Source organism: Myotis yumanensis, unplaced genomic scaffold (genome assembly GCF_028538775.1).
Source record: "Myotis yumanensis isolate MYYU_CA2020_CCGP unplaced genomic scaffold, mMyoYum1.0.hap1 SCAF_6, whole genome shotgun sequence".
Classification (NCBI taxonomy): domain Eukaryota; kingdom Metazoa; phylum Chordata; class Mammalia; order Chiroptera; family Vespertilionidae; genus Myotis; species Myotis yumanensis.
This window is the reverse complement of record NW_027223757.1, coordinates 83,500,639-83,520,510: the sequence shown is the minus strand read 5'-3', so window position 1 is coordinate 83,520,510 and position 19,872 is coordinate 83,500,639. Positions and strand designations below refer to the sequence as shown.

The 19,872-nt window shown below is 43.4% G+C and overlaps 1 protein-coding gene across 1 annotated transcript; it reads left to right on the top strand.

Moving 5' to 3' along the window:
- Positions 1-268: 268 nt before the first annotated feature.
- On the top strand, positions 269-19,584 carry SPATS1 (spermatogenesis associated serine rich 1). The gene is given in 9 exon segments (XM_070419119.1): positions 269-287; positions 1,248-1,303; positions 1,306-1,400; positions 5,203-5,327; positions 6,835-6,996; positions 15,395-15,515; positions 16,116-16,178; positions 18,880-18,984; positions 19,500-19,584. Coding segments are annotated over 9 exon segments (831 nt in total).
- The last annotated feature ends 288 nt before the right edge of the window (positions 19,585-19,872 follow it).

The window sequence follows — 19,872 nt, the reverse complement described above, 5'->3', positions numbered from 1 at the left end:
CCTCAGGCCAACGCTCTATCCACTGAGCCAAACTGGCCAGGGCCTGCGGTGCTTCTTAAACACACTGATTCCCAGGTCTTCCCTGGAAGGTCTGGGTCAAAGCCCTGGAATCTGCATGTTATTGAACAAGGGCCCCAAGGTGGTTCTCATGACCAGCAAATGTGGGGCATACTGTGCAGCTGGGAATCAAGGCATAGTAGGACCGGATGGAATGCAGTGCTGGGTAGGAGCACCTGTTCTGTGCCTGGCCGTGTTCTGAGCTACTACGATGGCTAAGACACAGTCTGGTGGGAAAGCTGTGTATATAAATGAAAGATGACACGACCGTGTGAGGGGGATCCCATGGGAGTTTCTGAGGACAGTTCTTTGGGTTCTGATCCCCAGCAATATTCATTAGTCTTTCCATGAACAAACCCTTTGGAAAATTGTAACGAGATGCTCAGTAAACGTACAGTGACATATAGCTCAAGTCAGATCTTATCTCTCTCACTTAGTTCAGAGTAGACTATGAGGAGGTGCAAGTATTAAACATAATGGTTAGGATTTTAAACTGTGCTGTCATAAGGACTGTGATCAAATCTGGGCCAAGATGTTTACTTTCTATGTGGTTTTAGGCAAGTTGCTTCACCTTCTGAGCCTCAGTTTCCTCATCTGTAAAATGGAAGCATAATAATACCTACGTCTGTGCGTAGTTATGAGAATTAAATGGGGAAAATGTGTGTGAGATGTCAACATAATATCCAGTACACAATGTGTGCTCAAAAAATGTTAGTTAAAAAAAGAAGGCACTTTTACCCTTTGCAACAGCATGGATGGACCTGGAGAACATTATGCTAAGTGAAATAAGCCAGTCAGAGAAAGACAAATACCATGTGATCTCACTGATATGTGGAGTCTAATGAACAAAACAAACTGACAAACAAAATGGAACCAGAAGCATGGATACATGGAACAGACTGGCCGGTGCCTGAGGAGAGGGTGGTGGTGGTGACTGGATAAAGAAGGTGAGGGGATGAGTTCCAGAACATATATGCATACCCCATGGACACGGACAGTAGTTTGGTGAAGGCCAAGGGAATGAAAAGTGTTGGGGGGGGGGTGAGGTGGGCAAAAGGCATGGAAAAGGGGGACACCTACAATTATGTCAACATTAAACACTTTTAATTAAAAATTATAATCTAGGGAACAAGATACAGTGGAAAGTATTGTCATTAATGTGATCAAATGGTGATATCTATGTGTTGCAGGTACTAAACACAAGGGTTCTCTGGAATCTAAGGGATGCTCTGCCAACACAACACAATGCCCTCTGGCCAAAGGGTCAGCCCCTCGCCTCCTGTTGTCACAGGTCCAAGTGTCAGTGAGTCTCCAGGCCCCTGCAGAGTGTCTGCTCGCCCAGCGTAAGTAAGGATCCAGTGAGGAGCCATTGGCAGCGGGGCAAACTCTGACCAGGGAGCCAACAGTCTGATGGGTAGCTCGACATCTTTGGGAAGAACATGGATTCTGGAGCCAGACCAGGTTAAAATCCCAGCTCTCCCACTTAGCATCTGTGTGAATTTGGGCAAGTGATGAGCTGACTCCCTGGCATATAATAAGTGCTGTGCAAGTGCTTGCTATTAGGAAGTTCAAAAGCAGGTGAAACGAAACTATGTGTTTTAGGAGTACATACATACACACCTAGGTGGCAAATCTTATAGAAAAGCAGAGAAATGATTACTGTGAGGGTCCGAGTCAGGATAGTAGTTACCTCACTGGGAAAGGTAAGCCATCGGGCTTCTGGGGAGCAGGCGGGGAGGGCTGGCCTTGCTTTGTTCGTTTCTTGTCCTGGATGTTGGCTCCATAATTATTTATAATAGTGTATTTATAGTTTATGTTTTGTGTATTTTTCTCTGTGTACATATCTTTTACAGTAAAAATTTTGAAAACCTTATTTTAACAAATTTTGTTATAATGAAAGTAATTTCAATTCATTGTAAAAATTTTGAAAATATAAAACCAGCATTAAAAAAAATCACAATAGCCTGGTCAGCATGGCTCAGTGGTTGAGCATTAACCTAGGAACCAGGAGGTCACGGTTTGATTCCTGGTCAGAGCACATGCCAAGGTTGCACGCTTGATCCCCAGTAGGGGGCGTGCAGGAGACAACTGATCAATGATTCTCATCATTGATGTTTCTCTCTCTCTCTCTCTCTCTCTCTCTCTCTCTCTCCCTCCCTCTCTGATATCAATAATCCTATATAATAAAAGCCTAATATGGTAAGTGTCCAGTCGTCCAGTCATCCATTCCATTCAACCAATCAAAGCATAATATGCTAATGATATGCTAAGGCTGTTCAACCGCTCACTATGATGTGCACTAACCACCAGGGTTCAGACACTCCGACTGATAGGTTAGCTTGCTGCTGGGGTCTGGCTGATTGAGACTCAGTGAGATGGGCTGGGCATGCCCTGGAGCCCTCCCGTGGCCCCTCCCCAGCTGGCCAACCTCCCACGTCCCTCCCTGACCGATCCCTGCAGGCCAGGCCAAGGGACCCCACTGGTGCACAAATCTGAGCACCAGGCCTCTGCTTTGCATATAAGATCTTTGGTTAATCTCTTCCTCCCCTCACCTCTCTAAGATTCATCAGTCTGTTCCATGTTTCCATGCCTGTGCATTGATCGCCTGCCCACTGGTCAGTGCGCATCATAACTACTGGTAGAACAATTGGATGGTCACTTATGCTTTTATACATATAGATAGTGATGTTTTTAATATGCATAAGAATAAGACTTCGATTTCTTTCTTATTCATATAAATATGCATTTATTTGACACAATTAAGATCATATACTATTCTTTTTAAAACCTGTTCCTTCCCATGCTGTATTTACTCACTCTTCCACCATCACCTGTTTATCTGTCCATGTCTTCTGCGCCTCGACGCTAAGCTCCTTGAGACCAGGGGCTGTGTTTGGATCCCCAGTGTCCAGAACACTGCCCACCACAAAATGTATTCAGATGTTTGTGCAGCAAACAAAGTAGGTGAATACTTCTAAAGTTCTTCTAGAAAGTGTCCTCTATCCTTGCAATCTTTTTATGCAGTTTGTTCAGCAAAGCCTTTTCAAAAATATTTAGCAGAGATTTATTTTATCCCAATGTCAAAATGACCATATGTTCTGAACTGGAGGTTCTGAGTTACTGTATTTTTATTTTTTGCTCTATCTGCACCCTACCAAAGTTCAAAGATATGTTTATTTAAAACTTGTGAGTTATTGTACTAGGATTTGTTATGATTTTTTAGGCAACACAGTCTAGAGTGCGACTGCAGATCAAGCTCTGACCCTTCCTAGGTGTGTTTTATCCTTAACTTCTCTGAAGGTCCATTTTCCTTTTAGGTGGAAATGATTCTATTGGCCCAACCTGCATCACAGGATTGTTGGTAGGGAGCAAACACAAGCATATGAAGTTGCTTTGAAGCTATTCAAATATAAGGGTGATGTAATCTTATGAAAAAAGGGCCCATGACTTGATAACAGATACTGAAAACATTGGCCAAGGCCATCCATCCCATGCAAAGCTGCTCACACCAGCTGCTTTTTCTGCTGACACCCACAGTACCTTGTAGGTCCTTTCGACTGCCAAGAAGCTCAGTACCAAGCATACTGCTCCATTATTATAGAACCCTTTCAATCTAGGTTTGATTTTGATTATTTCCTCTTCTTTTCATAGTTATTGCTTTTTAATTTCCATTTAATGGTCTTATTGAACATGCATCTTTTTTGTCTGCTACTCCCCAGCTTTAGGCAACCACTAATCTACTTTTTATCTCTACAGATTTGCCTATTCTGGACATTTCATATAAATGGGATCACCAATATGTGGGTTTTGGTGTCTAACTTTTTAAATCTAACACAATGTTTTCAAGGTTCATCAATGTAGTAACATGTATCCCCTTTTTTAAAAAAATGTGGTAAAATATACATAGCCGATCATTTACATTTTATCCATATTTTATTTATTTTAAAATATGCTTTTATTGACTTCAAAGAGAGGACGGGAGAGGGAGAGAGAGATAGAAACATCAATGATGAGAATCATGGATTGGCTGCCTCCTGCATGCCCCCTACTGGGATCAAGCCTGCAACCCCAGGCATGTGTCCCAACCAGGAATTGCACTGTGACCTCCTGGTTCATAGGTTGACGCTCAACCACTGAGCCACACCGGCTGGGCTCTCTGTTTTAAGTGTACAGTTCAGTGTCATTAATTATACTTACAGTGTTGTGCAATTATCACTACTATTTTTAAAATACTTTCACCACCCCAAACAGAAACTCTGTATCTAATAAGCAATAGTTACCAATTCTCCCCTCTCCTCAGCCCCTGATACTAAATCTACCTTTTGTCTCTATGAATTTACCTATTTTAGATACTTCATGTAAGTGGGATCATACAGTATTTGTCCTTTTGTGTTTTGGCTTATTTCACTTAACATAATATTTTTAATGTTCATCTATGTGTAGTATATCAGAACTTCATTCCATCTTATGTCTGAATAATATTCCACTGTATGTCTACGCGACATTTTGTTTATCCATTCATTTTTTGATGGGCATTTGAGTGTTTTCTACTTTTGGGTTGTTATGAATAATGCTGCAATTAATATTTATGTACATATATCTGTTTGTCTGTTTCAGTTCTTTTTTTAAAATCCTCACCCAAGGATATGTTGAGAGAGAGAGAGAGAGAGAGAGAGAAAGAGAGAGAGAGAGAGAGAGATCTATCAATGTGAGAGAGAAACATTGATCGGTTGCCTCCCCTATGTACCCCAGTCGGAGATTGAACCTGTAACCTAGGTATGTGCCCTGATGGGGAATCTAACCTGCAACCTTTTGGTGTATGGGACGATGCTCCAACCCACTGAGCTTCTGTTTTCAATTCTTTTGGGTAAACCCTAAATGCCCAGGAGTGGAATTGCTGGGTTTTGTGGTAATTCTATATTACATTTTTTGAGAATCCACCAAACTATTTTTAAGCATGCGTCTTTTGAATATGTTTTGGTCTCTCAAATTGTGAATAAATGAATTACATGCTCACGGGTGTGTATGGAAGGGTATGCCTAATCATCATAAGTGAGGGTAATTCTGGTGTAAGATGTGTAAGATCGGGTTCTAAATACCAGCCCGAGCACCTGGAAGACCCTAACCCTTCTGCTTCCTTGCCAGCCCTGCTGCAGATTTGGACCTGAAATCCTCCGGCTCGCATTCTGATCACTCCTCTGAAACCTCACTGCCTGAAATCCAAAAGGATAAATACCTCAAGGAGTGTAGCCTGCTAAAGCCGCAGACAAGTGAGTCCTAGACCCTCCTCCACGTGCCTCCAAGCCCAGGGTCCGTCCAGGAGTCCGCCATCTGTTGGGTGCCATGCACCGAAGACCCACTAGGCGCCAGGCATTTGACACGCTTCATCTCTAACTCTCACAACGACTATGCTGGGGAAAACATCGTTACACGTTCTTCAAAAATAAAATGCCTTTATATAAAGACCATAAAAGAACGGTATCAAAATGCTAAAATAATAAAGTAGATAGCCCTGGCTGGGTGGCTCAGTTGGTTGGAGCATTGTCCCATACACCAAAGTTTGCGAGTTTGATTCCCCATCAGGGCATATACCTAGGTTGTGGCCTCGATTCCTAGTCAGGGCACATAGGGGAGGCAAGCAATCAATGTTTCTTTCTCACATCAATGTTTCTCTCTCTCTCTTTCTCTCTCTCTCAAATCAATAAAACAAATCCTTGGATAAGGATTTAAAAAAAGAAATATATAAAATATATAAAGAAACCTCTTCCCCAGTGTTCTCCAGCAATATTCCCATTCTGCCCAAAAGCCGTGAAGAGTTTAAGATATACACTATTCTTCCAAAACTGTGAAATGCATATGTTCGTATGCATAGATAGATGGGTGGTAGTATTCGACCATATTTTCACTATTAGAAAATAGTATACAAACTATTTTCACTCAAAGTAAATAGATCCTGAAGCTCTTTCTGTGTCAATACATATAGATCCATGTAGCTAATAATTTCATACAGAAGGAGTCTGAGGCTGGGAGAGATTCAGTGACTCACAAGCACACATGGCAAGTGAGTAGAGTGATGGGCTCAGAACCCAAACTTGGCTGCTTCCAAAGCCTTTGTTCTTTCTTGGCGACCACAGAGCCCAAGTGCTTCTCAAGCAACCATAGAGCTTTCAGGGGATCTTTTATTGGGTAAAATCCCTTCAGCAATTTTAAGGAAAAGTATAGGATGAGGAGACAAAGGCACTGAGAGGTTCAGTAAGTTGCCTGAGGGCTCGCAGCAGCCTTTCTCATTTGCATAATCACATGTACACATATGCCAGTGTCACTGTCGTGCACGCATATGCCACTGTTGCTGCCAACACCATATTCCACCCAGTTAAGTTGTCACCGCTGGCCCAGCCCTTCCCTGGTTGATGGGCATTTCCTTCTACCTACCTGCTCATCAGCGTGAAGGTTGGGCCACAGTTGCTTGTAAAACTGTCTCTGAGCTTCCCAACCCATACATCACTTCCAGCCATAAAAATTGGCCTCATTTTTGGAGGAGAGGGTAAAAAGGAAAAAAAAAAAAAAAGAGGCCTCTTAGCTTTCTCCCCACTTCCCTTCCTTTCGTGTCTAGTCCCACAGCGGCCAACCTGCCCTGATGTAGGACCAAGGAGTTCTGCATGTGGATAGCGGGTGTACAGCCAGAGGGTGCCTGGGGAGTTTTCTCGACCTCTTGTTGTCCCATTGCATTCTGGGGCTGGCAGCGGTGCTAATGGAAGGCTTTCTGATGTCCTGCAGAAGACGGGCAGCGCCCAGAGTGGACATTTTACCCGAGGCTTAGCACCAACATCCACACCTACCACATCGGGAAGCAGTGCTTCTTCCAGGGCGTCTTCCTCGGCAACAGGAGGTCTCTGGCAGAGAGGACGGTGGACAAGTGCCTCGGAAGGAAGAAATATGGTAATGTGGTCCCCCTGGGCCTTAACTGTGCAACGCCTCAAAACACCCTGAGCCCTAACCGGTTTGGCTCAGTGGATAGAGCGTTGGCCTACGGACTGAAGGGCCCCGGGTTCGATTCCGGTCAAGGGCATGTACTTGGTTGCCGGCACATCCCCAGTGGTGGGTGTGCAGGAGGCAGCTGATCAATGTTTCTCTCTCATTGATGTTTCTAACTCTCTCTTCCTCTCCCTTCCTCTCTGTAAAAAATCAATTATATATATATATATATATATATATATATATATATATATGTAAAAGAAAACACCCTTGAGTGGTGACTCTGCAGGCCCAGCATTTCGTGGCTGGGGCAGCCCTGCGAGGCCACCGTGCCAGCCAGTGCAGCCAGGATGATAGGCGAGTGAAGGGGATGGTTGGCAGGCTGCACTTTTTAGCAAAGAACTCACAGCAGACGCTGATCCACGTTTTTGTTTTTCTCTGGATCTCATGAAATGCTAATGTGACATTTCAGCCAGCAGATAAGTTCTCTCAGATACTTATTAATAGAAACCTTCATGGGAGTTTGAAGGAAATCATGTATATTTCAGTTAGATGCTGTCTGTCACATGCATGTACACTGTACTTGATTTTTTCACAAGGAAAACATCCCATACTCCTTAGCCTGAAGTGTGTATTATTACATAGCTTATTTAATTAAAGGTCATTGTCATGAGCATATCTATCTATCTATCTATCTATCTATCTACCTATCTATCTAACTTGGTGAGTTCTGTGTCCCATAATTTATTAAAGACTCTAAAGTGTTGCTGAGTACCAGCAGACCTTTTATGGCACACTCTTCTACAGAAACACCAGTGTGGGAGGCAGCCACAGCTTCAGGGATGAATAGAATCGCTGTAGCAGGAATACAAAGAAAAAGAAATAGAAAGTACTCATTTTTGTTGTTGTTTTAAAATAGGCTTTTAAATTCATATCAGCAACAAATAGCTTTGAAACCCAAGGATTTTGTTTAGGTAGAGAATACATGAAAAGCCAGACTAGAGGAGGTAGGAGGATAGTCACTGATAGGGGGACATTGAGGAGCCCAACTCCTGAGTTCAAAATCTATGGGTGATTGGACATGAAAACAGCAGGGGCTTCTGCCTCAGAGTGTGGCTGGGGGAGGACCTCGAGCCTCAGAGGGAGGTGGCCTCTGCCCGGACTCTGAGCTGGATAGCAGTGAAAGCTGTGGGCAATGGACAGAAAGCCAGCCTCAGCGCTCGCCCACCCAGGAGGTGGGGAAGAATAGCTGCCTTTCGGTGCCCTGTGAAGGCTGTGGAGGTTGGGACAGAGTGAAGGAATGAGGGAATGAGAGAAAGAGAGAGAACAAGCCAGGAGAGCTCACCATGGGGTGCGGGAGGCCACGGTGTAATGCACCATGAATCGCCAAGCCAGGGATCTTATGAGAATAAACTTATGCTTCACGTGATGCACTGTGGAGGGGATGGCTTCCTGAGGCTCAGACTGGATGTCACATTTTAGCAGACAACAGAAATAAATGCCAACTCTCAGAGAGGAGCAGAGATAAGGCGAGCAGCAGATACCAGTGTGGTATGTAGACAGTAGCCCAGGACCCAAAGCCTGGAAGTCATGTAAGCCTGCTGTGCACACCCCTACTTCCCACTCCCAACTGAGATGTAGCCATAGGGTAGAACAAGAAGGACAGATTTAACTGTTTTTTTAAAAAATATATATTTCTTTATTGATCTCAGAGAGGAAGGGAGAAGGAGAGAGAAACATCAATAATGAGAGAGAATCACTGATTGGCTGCCTCCTGCACACCCCCCACTGGGGATTGAGCCCGCAACCCAGGTATGTGACCCTGGCTGGAATCGAACCTAGGACCCGTCAGTCTGCAGGCTGATGCTCCATCCACTGAGCCAAGCCGGCCAGGGCAACTGGTTTAAACCTGAAACAACTGAGAAAAACCAAGAAGGGACCAAGTTTAGGTGTGTATTACTTAGGAATGCTCTTGCCTGCAGTAAGAGAAAAGCCAAATTATCAGAGGCTTAAATCATAAGATATTTATTATGTGTCTAACAAGAAGCTTTGACATCTAGGTGGCCTGTATGGTCTAGTTGCCCAGTAATGTCATCAAAGATATGGGCTCATTCTGTCTTTAGGCGCTGTCATTCTTAATAGTGTTGGAGTTTGCCTTATCAAAAATGCTTATCATTTATGGTCACAAGATAGCTGTTGCCGTTCCAAGCACCATGTCTATATTTACGACCAGAAAAAGAGGAAACTCTCTTGTTGCTGTCCCCGTTTAGGAGGAAGGAAAAGTTTTACCATGTGGTCCTTAGGAGACCTTCTTCCACTCATGTCTCGCTGACCAGAACTGGGCCAGTGACGGTGTGCAGCCAAAGTGAATGGGGTGCCCTGGCCGGCATGGCTCAGTGGTAGAGCGTCTGACTGCGCACAGAAGGGTCGAGAGTTCGATTACCAGCCGAGGGCATGTACCTGGGTTGCAGGTTCATTTGCCCCAGTTGCGGGCGGGGGGAAGGGGGGCAGGGAGGCAGCCAATTGATGTGTCTCTCTCACATCAGTCTCTCTTTCTCTTCCCCTAAAAATCAATGGGAAAAAAAAAATCCTCCAGTGAGGATTAACAATAACAAAAAAGAAGCAAGCTGTGGAAGTTTAAACATAGCGTGATATCATATATTAAAGTTTTTTAAAAAAAAAGTGAATGGGAGCCCGACAGTATGGCTCAGTGGTTGAGCATCCACCTATGAACCAGGAGGTCATGGTTCGGTTCCTGGTCAGGGCACATGCCTGGGTGGTGGGCGCAATCCCCAATGTGGGGCATGCAGGAGGCAGATGACAATGATTCTCTCTCATCATTGATGTTTCTCTCCCTCCCCCTCTCCCTTCCTCTCTAAAATCAATAAAAACATATTTTAAAAAAGTGAAGGAGATTATCAATATGATCCAAGTCCTAACCCCAACCCATCACTTCCCTCCTAATTCAACATTATGCTAAATTTTGTGATTATTTCGTTTCCTTTCTTCCTTTTATGTTTAAAAATAAAATAAATACTGAGGTGTATTTATTGACTACATAGAATAAAATTTCAAAACACGTATATGCTTCTCGCTCCTTTTAAGAAATGGCATATTATCTTTATATTTGAAGCCTCCAATAGGCCCCTCCCTAAATACAACATCTTTCCTCCCCCTACTCTAGTGGTAACCCCGATTACCTTCATTAAAAAGGAAAACTTTTTAGTAAGGACATTTTCAAACATGTGCCAAAGTAGAGAGAAGAGCATAATGTAACCAGATGTGCCCATCACTTAGCTTCAACCATGATCAACATGTGACTAACCTTGTTTCATTTCACCCCTCTCCCCAGGAATTATTTTAAAACAAGTTCTAGACGTCATATAGTTTCATCTGTAAATGTATCCGCATGTACCTCTAATAGATAAGGATTATTTTTATTAACATGACCACAATACCCTTCTCATAGCTTAGAAAAACAGCAACAATTCACTAATATCATCAAATATTCCGTGTTCTAATATCCAATTGCTTCACAAATGCCATAATTTAAAAAATATTTATAGTTTGTCTCAATTAGGATCTAAATAAGGTTCACACTTCAAAATTAGTTGCAAAGTCTCTTTTAATATATAGGTTCCACCCTAGCTGGTTTGGCTCAGTGGATAGAACACTGGCCTGCCAACCAAAGGGTCCTGGGTTCGATTCCAGTCAAGGGCACATGCCTTAGTTGCAGACTCCTCCCCGGCCTGGCAACCAATCAAAGTGTTTTTCTCACATTGGTATTTCTCTCTGTCTTTCACTCTCTCTAAAAATCAATGAAAAAATATCCTCCGGTGAGGATTAAGTAATATATAGGTCCCCCTCCTTTTTTCCCTTGCAATTTATCTGGTGAGGAAACTCGTTTATCCCTAGTCTAGAGTTTGCCACAGTCAGGATTTAGCTGATTACATTCCTTGATATATTTGGCAGGTTCCTCTGTCCTGTGTATTTCTTCTTTTTTTTTTCACCCTGCCGGCCCCCCCGCCCTGCTTCCAGCTAGATCTGTCCTGTGTATTCCTTGTAAACTGATATCTGGTTTGTCATAGTTTGATTACTTCTTAGGTGATTGTGCAATGACTTCTTTTTTGGTTGTTAATCCTCACTCGAGGATATTTTTTTTTTAAATATATTTTATTGATTTTTTACAGAGAGGAAGGGAGAGAGATAGAGAGTTAGAAACATCGATGAGAGAGAAACATCGATCAGCCGCCTCCTGCACATCTCCCACTGGGGATGTGTCCGCAACCCAGGTACATGCCCTTGACCGGAATCGAACCTGGGACCTTTCAGTCCGCAGGCCGACGCTCTATCCACTGAGCCAAACCGGTTTCGGTCAGCAAGCAGAAAAAGAACCAATGATTTTTAGAGAGAGTGGAAAGGATGAGAGAGACACAGAGAGAGGAACATCGATGTGAGAGAGACACATTGATTAGTTGTCTCCTGCATGCGCCCCCACCCCGGCCAGGGATCGAGCCTGCAACTTTAACCAGAATCAAACCCCAGGCCCTTCAGTCCGAGGGCCGATGCTCTATCCACTAAGCCAAACCGACCTACGCCTTTTAAAAAAAAATATATTTTTTATTGACTTCAGTTTGCTCCTTGATATGGATCTTTAATTTTAATGTGTATGTCAATTTTCTACCTCCTGCACATCTTTCTCGCTAGGAGATTACCTGAAAGCATAAACAAGCATGATGTGTTATGGATCCATCAGCTATTGATACACAATGGCCAGCACTTTGGGCTGATACCTGTTTTTGTGGAATACTCAGAAATTATATCAGGATCCCATAATATACCTAACTAGAGGCCCGATGCACAAAATTCCTGCAAGAGTAGGCCTTCCTTCCCCCAGCTGCCAGCACAGGCTTCCCTCTGGCATCTGGGACCGGGCTTCTCTCCAGCCCAGCTCCGTCTGGTCTAATTAGTATATTACCCTTTTATTGTTATAGATAGTTTAAACAAGCATATGATCTCAGAGGTGTTGTTTGGGAGATTTCCCCTAAAAGTAACATCTTATACTTGGACACAAGCCATTGGTTCTTTTTCTGCTTGCTGACATTATCTTGTGAAATTTAGTAGATTCGAAGTTGTCCTCAGACCACCTGTATCATAATCAACTGAGAGTTTGTTTTAAAAAAATGCTGGTTCTCGCCGAAACCGGTTTGGCTCAGTGGATAGAGCGTCGGCCTGCAGACTGAATGGTCCCAGGTTCGATTCCGGTCAAGGGCATGTACCTGGGTTGCGGGCACATCCCCAGTAGGGGATGGATGTGCAGGAGGCAGCTGATCGATGTTTCTCTCTCATCAATGTTTCTAACTCTCTATCTCTCTCCCTTACTCTCTGTAAAAAATCAATAAAAATATTTTTTTAAAAAAATGCTGGTTCTGGCCCAGACAGCTTGGCTCAGTGGTTGAGCGTTGACCTATGAACCAGGAGGTCAGGGCTCGACTCCCAGTCAGGGCACATGCCCAGGTTGTGGGCTCGATCCCCAGTGGAGGGCATGCAGGAGGCAGCCGATGATGGTTCTCTCTCATCATGGAGGTTTCTATCTCTCTCTCCCTCTCCCTTCCTCTCTGGAATCAATACAAATATATATATTTTTTAAATGCTGGTTCTGGGAACAATTCCAGATCTTCTGAAACAGAATTCTTAGGTTGGGATCTAGGGGGTAGCATTTTTAACAAGTTCCGTAGGGGATGCTGAGGTGTGCTAAAATGTTAGGATTACTATCCTGTAGTATATGGCATTTACCACTTAATATAATGTTCTTTAACTTCCTTATATACAAGTCTTATTTCCCCATCTAGATAAGATTCCCTAGGCAAAGGTTTATACCTTTGCTAGTTGGCAATCGCATTTTCCAAATTAAAAAACAAATTTGGAATGGGGGTGCTATTAGCCTCGTCCTGATTTCCAATAATAATAACAAATGCTACGTGAGCGCTTACTATGGGGCCAGATTATTCTCATTAAGTATTCATGATGACTCTGCAAAGTGGACATTTGAAGGAGACAATTTATAAAAAGGCGTAGGGAAGTTACATAAGTAGCTGGAGGGCACGGAACTAGCAACTGCAGAACTGAATTTGCACTCCGGCACGACTGACTCCAAAGTCCCAGCCCTTCTCACCACCCCTTGCTGTCGCCTCCTCTTTACTTCTCAGTGTCCTGGTTTGGGACTCAAAAGATAGGGTCACTCCACTCTCCCTGCTTGGAACCCTCTGCACTCAGACCCAGCAGGCACTCCACACGGGGGTGTGGTTGATGCGATTGCATTACTCTTAAGAGCTAATAAAAAATTCAGGTGAAGAGTAGTAGCAATTGAAAAGGCTTTTGAAAGAGAATGGTAAAATAATTAAATTCTCCAGTAATTCCACCTGTTGGGAGGTGGCTTTTCTGAGTTTGGTGGAGGAATTTGGGAAAGTTGGAAGCAGTTTATCAAAAACCTTCCTAGCTCTTCCTTTGGCTCGCCTCATAGGTACAGTTGAATGGAGTGATATCCAAACCAGCATTTAAAAGGAAGACAATGAGTCCTGTTCTCTGGGTGCCTCTAGCCCTGCTTCTAATTGTAACAGCCCAGAAACGTATTTTTTTTAAATCTGCCCTTCCCCTTTGACTCAAACTGGCTTCACCCAGGGCCTTGACTCACTCACCTCCTTCTCCCTTGCTTACTCATTAAGCCTCGGGACAGTGAGGCCCTGGTCAGCATCCACTAGTCTTAGGAACAAGGTCCTGGGCTACTGACTACAGTCAGAATTCTCAGTCAAACTAAAGGTAATGTCTTAGCCCTCGCCGGTTTGGCTCAGCGGAAAGAGCATCGATTCCAGTCAAGGCCACGTACCTCGGTTGCAGGCTCTGGCGTTAGGAATCCAATCGATGTGCCTCTTTCACCTCAATGTTTCCCTCTCCCCCCTCCCTTCCACTCTCTCTAAAAATCAATGGAAAAATATCCTCAGGTGAAGATTAACAACAACAAATAAACTAATTAATAAAAAAAGAGAGCTGCTTAAAAAAAAAAGATAATGTCTTGGCCTCAGTTGTTAGCTCAGCGCCCAGAAAAGCAGAACAGATCCCACTGAACAAATCCTTGCAAATTCAGAAAGAAGAACTCCATGGCTAACATCAGGACCAGATGCAACGATCAATTACCCCTAGCCTCAACCCATCAGTAGAGACCATGACCCTAACTCCTTCAGCCACCATGATTGATGGTTTTCCCCCTATATAATCCATCGCCTGGAAGCCATCGGGGAGCCAGGTCTTTGAGCATTAGCTCACTTGTGACTCTTGGGCATGGTGCCATCTCCTTAATGAATCCTTCCTTTCTTGGCTGCAAACTCCTGTTCGTGTCTTATTGGGCTTTGATGAGCACAAACGGACCACTTCAGTCCGGGGCCCGTAACATGATCCCAAGGCCAGTTTGTCTTGCGGTCCAGGCTTGTTCTCTCTTGCATCTGGTGTCGGATAGGTGGGTTTAAGTGACTATCTTGTACCAGCTGTCTCCTTTCGAGCTCAAGTGATTACTCATCTGTTACTTGTTCCCAGGTTTTGGAAGGGGCTGAGTTGGGTGTCATAGTTCTAGCTAAATAAGCAGTGTGGCTCCTCTTCACGGGGAAGGCCACCTCCTGGTGCAGCACAGCCCCAGTCCTTGAAGCAGAGGGAGGAGCAGGACTCTCGTTACCTATTTTCCCCCTGAGAGGCACGGCCCCAAAGACAGTTGCTTCTCAAGCTTTATAGGATTCAGGGACTCAAAGGGCACTCATGCTCAGGGATGAAAGAGTTAAGTTAGAGTTTTTTAAAAAATGTCTATTTTTATTGATTTCAGAGAGGAAAGGAGAGGGAGAGATGGAAACATCAACGATGAGAGAATCACTGATCAGCAGCCTTCTACATACCCCACACGGGGGATCAAGCCCGAAACCCGGGCATGTTCCCTGACCGGGAATTGAACTGTGACCTCCTGGTTCCTAGGTTGATGCTCAACCACTGAGTTATGCTGGCCGGGCTAAGCCAGAGTTTTTGCTCCTTGTGCAGAGATGTCTCAGATTCATCATTCATTTTAATCCAAATCTTAGCTATTCTTCTTTCCCAAGGTGAGGTAATCATAACACCTTTCAGAAAATGTCCCCAACGTAGGTTCACACTTTAGTCATCTTCTCAAGGGAAGCCAATTATAAACAGAACTTTAAGACACCTGTATGCACCTCACAATAAAGCACTACATTATCTTATTTCCATCCTCACAGCAATCCTTAAAGCAAATCTGTAGATCATTTTTAGGCATTTTAATGATTTTTTTTTAAAACATCGTTCACAGATATTGATTCCAGGAATGGAATCCCAACGTTAACTCCAGGAGATAATCCATATATGTACCCAGAACAGAGTAAGGACTTCTACAAAGTAGGAGCAACTCTCCCACCAGTGAATTTTTCATTGTAAGTATATGCTAATACCAGGGTTATTTAGTTAAATTGAAAGGACTTGTATCTTTCTTTACTACATATAAATTCCATTTTAAAAAGGGTAGATCTCAACAAAACATGGTTGGTGAAAATTCCTAAAAATGTCCATATGTAGTTCATTAATGTATGCACACATATGAGTATATAATTAAAATTATACGTAGGATCTTTACTACAAAAAGTGGTTGTTAATTTTACTCCTATTATTATTACCACAACTTTTAAGACTTTTCTATTTTCATACGGAATTAGGTTTTTGATTAGTGATTACTAGTTGGGTTCACTTATACTTGGAACTAAACTTAGAACAAAGTGACTAAGGAAAAAGGGAAGGTCATTAAATTAAAAGAAAAATAGTTGGTGTATTACATTAAAAATACCAATTAAAAATTAACTGTTTGATTTAATGATGTTCATTAAAAATGATAAAATAGGCATTACGGCCCTTACAGTTTTGAAGCCCATAGATGACAATTAAAATGAGAAAATAAGACATCTTATTGAACGCAATGATGTATTGACCTCTTTGCTGTAGATGCAAGTCAATTTTATGACCACCTTTCTGTTTTTCAGAGTGCCTTATGAAAAGAAACTTGATACATTTATTCCACTTGAACCTCTTCCACGAATTCCCAAGTGAGTTCTCCCACCATGTTTTTGTTATTATCCTACTAGAGGCCTGGTGCACAAAATTCGTGCACTTGGTGGGAGGCGGGTCCCTCAACCTGGCCTGCGCCCTCTCATAGTCCAGGAGCCCTTGGGGGATGTCTGACTGATGGCTTAGAGGAGCGGGCCTAAGCCGTCAGTCGGACATCCTTAGTGCTGCCACGGAGGCAGGAGAGGCTCCCACCACTGCCACTGTGCTTGCTAGCCATGAGCCTCGCTTCTGGCTGAGCAGCGCTCCCCCTGTGGGAGCGCACTGACCACCAGGGGGCAGCTCCTGCATTGAGCTCCTGCCCCCTGGTGGTCAGTGCACATCATAGTAAGCGGTTGAGCGGCCTTAGCATATCATTAGCATATTACGCTTTGATTGGTTGAATGAATGACCAGACGACCAGACACTTAGCATATTAGGCTTTTATTATATAGGATCTTTATGAAAATATCAATTATTATTTTCTCCTATGGAGGAACTCATAGACACCCAACACACAGGGACCTTTTGAATCCCAGCAGGTAGGCAGGGCAGTTTGTATAGAGGGTTGTTGGTGAGACACTTGGAGGCAAGTCTCTGAGGATTCTGACAGCTGGGTTGCTCACAAGATATGATTGACAAACTGCCAGATGCCAGGTGGTGTGCTAGGTATGCACTATGTGTGTGGGGGGGCGTAAATGGAGCAAAAAGACAAGGTCCCTGATTTCTGAAACATAAGAGATTGTTGGCAAAGAAAGACAGATGCTTAAATGAGTGCAGCCAGAGAGGATGGTTAGAGTGTGAAAAGGCAGAGAGGAAGCCATTGGAGTATTCCTGTATTTGAATAAAGTATCATTCATCTGTTCTCATATTTTGGCTTAGTTCCATTCTGAACTTTATTTACTGAAGTAAGGTTCCAACCTAGAAAGAGTGTCAGTATATTACTTTTTGTTCTGCTATTTTTACTTGGGCTTCTATTATTTGGGTTTGTCTTTAAATGATAGCTTTAAATGATAACCTTCATGCCCAATATTGTCTACATCAAGCATGTCAAACTCAAAGACTAACATGGGCCAAATAAACAAGGTTTAAGTTTATGTGGGCTGCAAAAAAAATCCAAAAGCTTCAGTTTTCAAAGAAACGTAGGTTTATTTCGATAGAGACATGCTCAATACAAAGGGCTGAAATAAATGAGTCATCGTTAACATAAAGTAATAGTACATTTTAATAAAAATTAATGTTTTTTCTTGAACATTAACTTACCAGACACTGAATAACTGCACAAATTAATAAGCGTAACACAAACAAACCTATTTTTCTTGTTCTCTGAAAGTGAAATATTTCCTGTTGCGCACACCAAACAAGTCAGTAAAGACTAATGATGTGGCCATCGACTGCTAAAATATTTGCTGCTAGCATTAGTGGAGAGAAATGGTGCGCCTGTGAGTAAGGCACGTAAAGGAAATGAATGCAACACAGTTATAGTAATTGGTCATTAGCGAACATTGTAGTTCGTTATTAATAATTATGTAGAACAGGATACTGTAAAAATTAAGTTATGAAATTTTTATTAAAACGTTTCTTACATATCGTTGTATTGGCTGGGCTGCAAAAATATTCATTGTGGGCCACATGTGGCCTTCGGGCTGCGAGTTTGACATGCTTTGGTCTACATGATACTTCTCTTTCTCCTTGCAGGTTCTTCCCTACCCTCAACAGGTTTATTAGGGCTTTCCCCCACCCATGGTGCATTTCTCCTTAATACAGCGGTTCTCAACCTGTGGGTCCCGACCCCTTTGGAGGTCTAACGACCCTTTCACAGGCATCGCCTAAGACCATCCTGCATATCAGATATTTACATTATGATTCATAACAGTAGCAACATTACGTTATGAAGTAGCAACGAAAATAATTTTATGGTTGGCTCACAACATGAGGAACTGTATTTAAAGGGCCAGAAGGTTGAGAACCACTGCCTTAAAAGAATGGAAGTTCTAGCTACCAAAACATAAAAACATTCTTAGTCTCACTGCCTGATAGAGCTGCACACACAGCCCAGCCCAGCATATGTCATTTCAAATCTCAACAGATCTGGGAGGACCCTGGGTGTTTGCATTAGCTGAAGTCCTGGCAGAAAACAGAAGGCACACTCAGCTGGGATTCTGAAGGCAGTTTAATGAAGGAAGTGTTTACAGATGTGTGAGCAAGTTGCGAGAACTCACATGGGAAGGTGACGCACCCAGGGGCTCCCGGCAGTGGGAAGCTTTTACTACTCCGAAATCTGAGCAGCAAGAGGAGGAATCATGGTTTGCAGGGCAGTGGGAGTAGAAGGGCTGTTCAGAAGGAGTTGTGGCAGTGGAGAATGTGGCTGCTGCCAGAACTGGGGTACCTCAGGAGACAGGGCAGGAATTAGGTAAGAAACATCCCACCCTGTCTCCTCACCTCATCTTCGGTTGGTTCCTCTCATTAGCCAAGCCCAACTCAGAGAGGAGTCAAGCTAATGACAGCTGCAGGGGTCAGCTTCCCGGACAGAGAAGGGCAGAAGAAGAAAGATCTGGGTGCGGGGCAGGGGCAAATGGTGAACAGTTGGCATGGTGTTTTATGTTGACACTGATCTTCTAAATTGGAGGCCTTCTTACTGACCATGCTTATAAATTTTGCATCAGACAAATGCAAACTCAGGGTGTTGTTTTCTCCTTGCAGCTTGCCTTTCTGGGTAAAGGAGAAGGCCAACATGCTGAAGAGTGAGATAAGAGAAGTTAAGGAGCTGGACAGTTGGCAGTCAGCGATCCCTTTGATACAGAGTTTGTACTCTCCTGGTGGGTTAAAAACACCTTCAAAAAAATAGCATAAAAACTGGAGGCCAGCCCAGAAGAGCAGGCTTTTGAGCGGCTTCTCCGTGGAGAGGAGAAAAGGCAGAGCCTCTCCCAGAGTGGATGGTGTCTTTTGCCCCAGGTGGTCCCAGGTGGCCCCACTTCATGGGTTGAGTGTGTTGGTTGAGAACTCTTAGTCTCTTTGTTTGTTGTTAATCCTCACCCAAGGATATTTTTTCCATGGATATTTAGAGAGTGGAAGGCATGGGGGAGAAACAAACAGAGAGAAAGATGGATGTGAGAGAGACACATTGATTGGTTGCCTCCCATATGAACCCCTGACTAGGGCCAGGAATCGAGCCTGCAATGAGGTACGTGCCTTTGACCAGAATCAAACCTGGACCCTTTAGTCCACGGGCCAACGCTCTATCCACCGAGCCAAACCGGCTAGGGCAGAGAATTCAGTCTTTTAATGGAACACAACCTTTAATTCCATGCCTCTGTCCACAGGTACTTTGGACCTTCCAAGACATTCCTGAGAGAAACAGGCCCAGAGAGCATGCACCGGGCCCTCTGGGGAGCTTCTTCCAGTTGATTGCATCTGTCTGTTCTCAATCAAATGTCTGACTTTGATAAGGAATCACTGTGCCTTGCCTTTTTTAACTTTATATTTTGAAAACTTTTAAACTTACAGAAAAATTGCGAGAATCTACAAATACCTACATATCCTTCACCTAGATTCTATGAGTGTTGACATCCGTCCAAATTTGTATGCATGCTCTCTCTCATATTATTGCTATTATTATTTTGCTGAATTATTCTAGAGTGAGTGGCAGACACCATAACCCTTTGCCCCGCCACGCCTGTAAACTTTAGTATATAT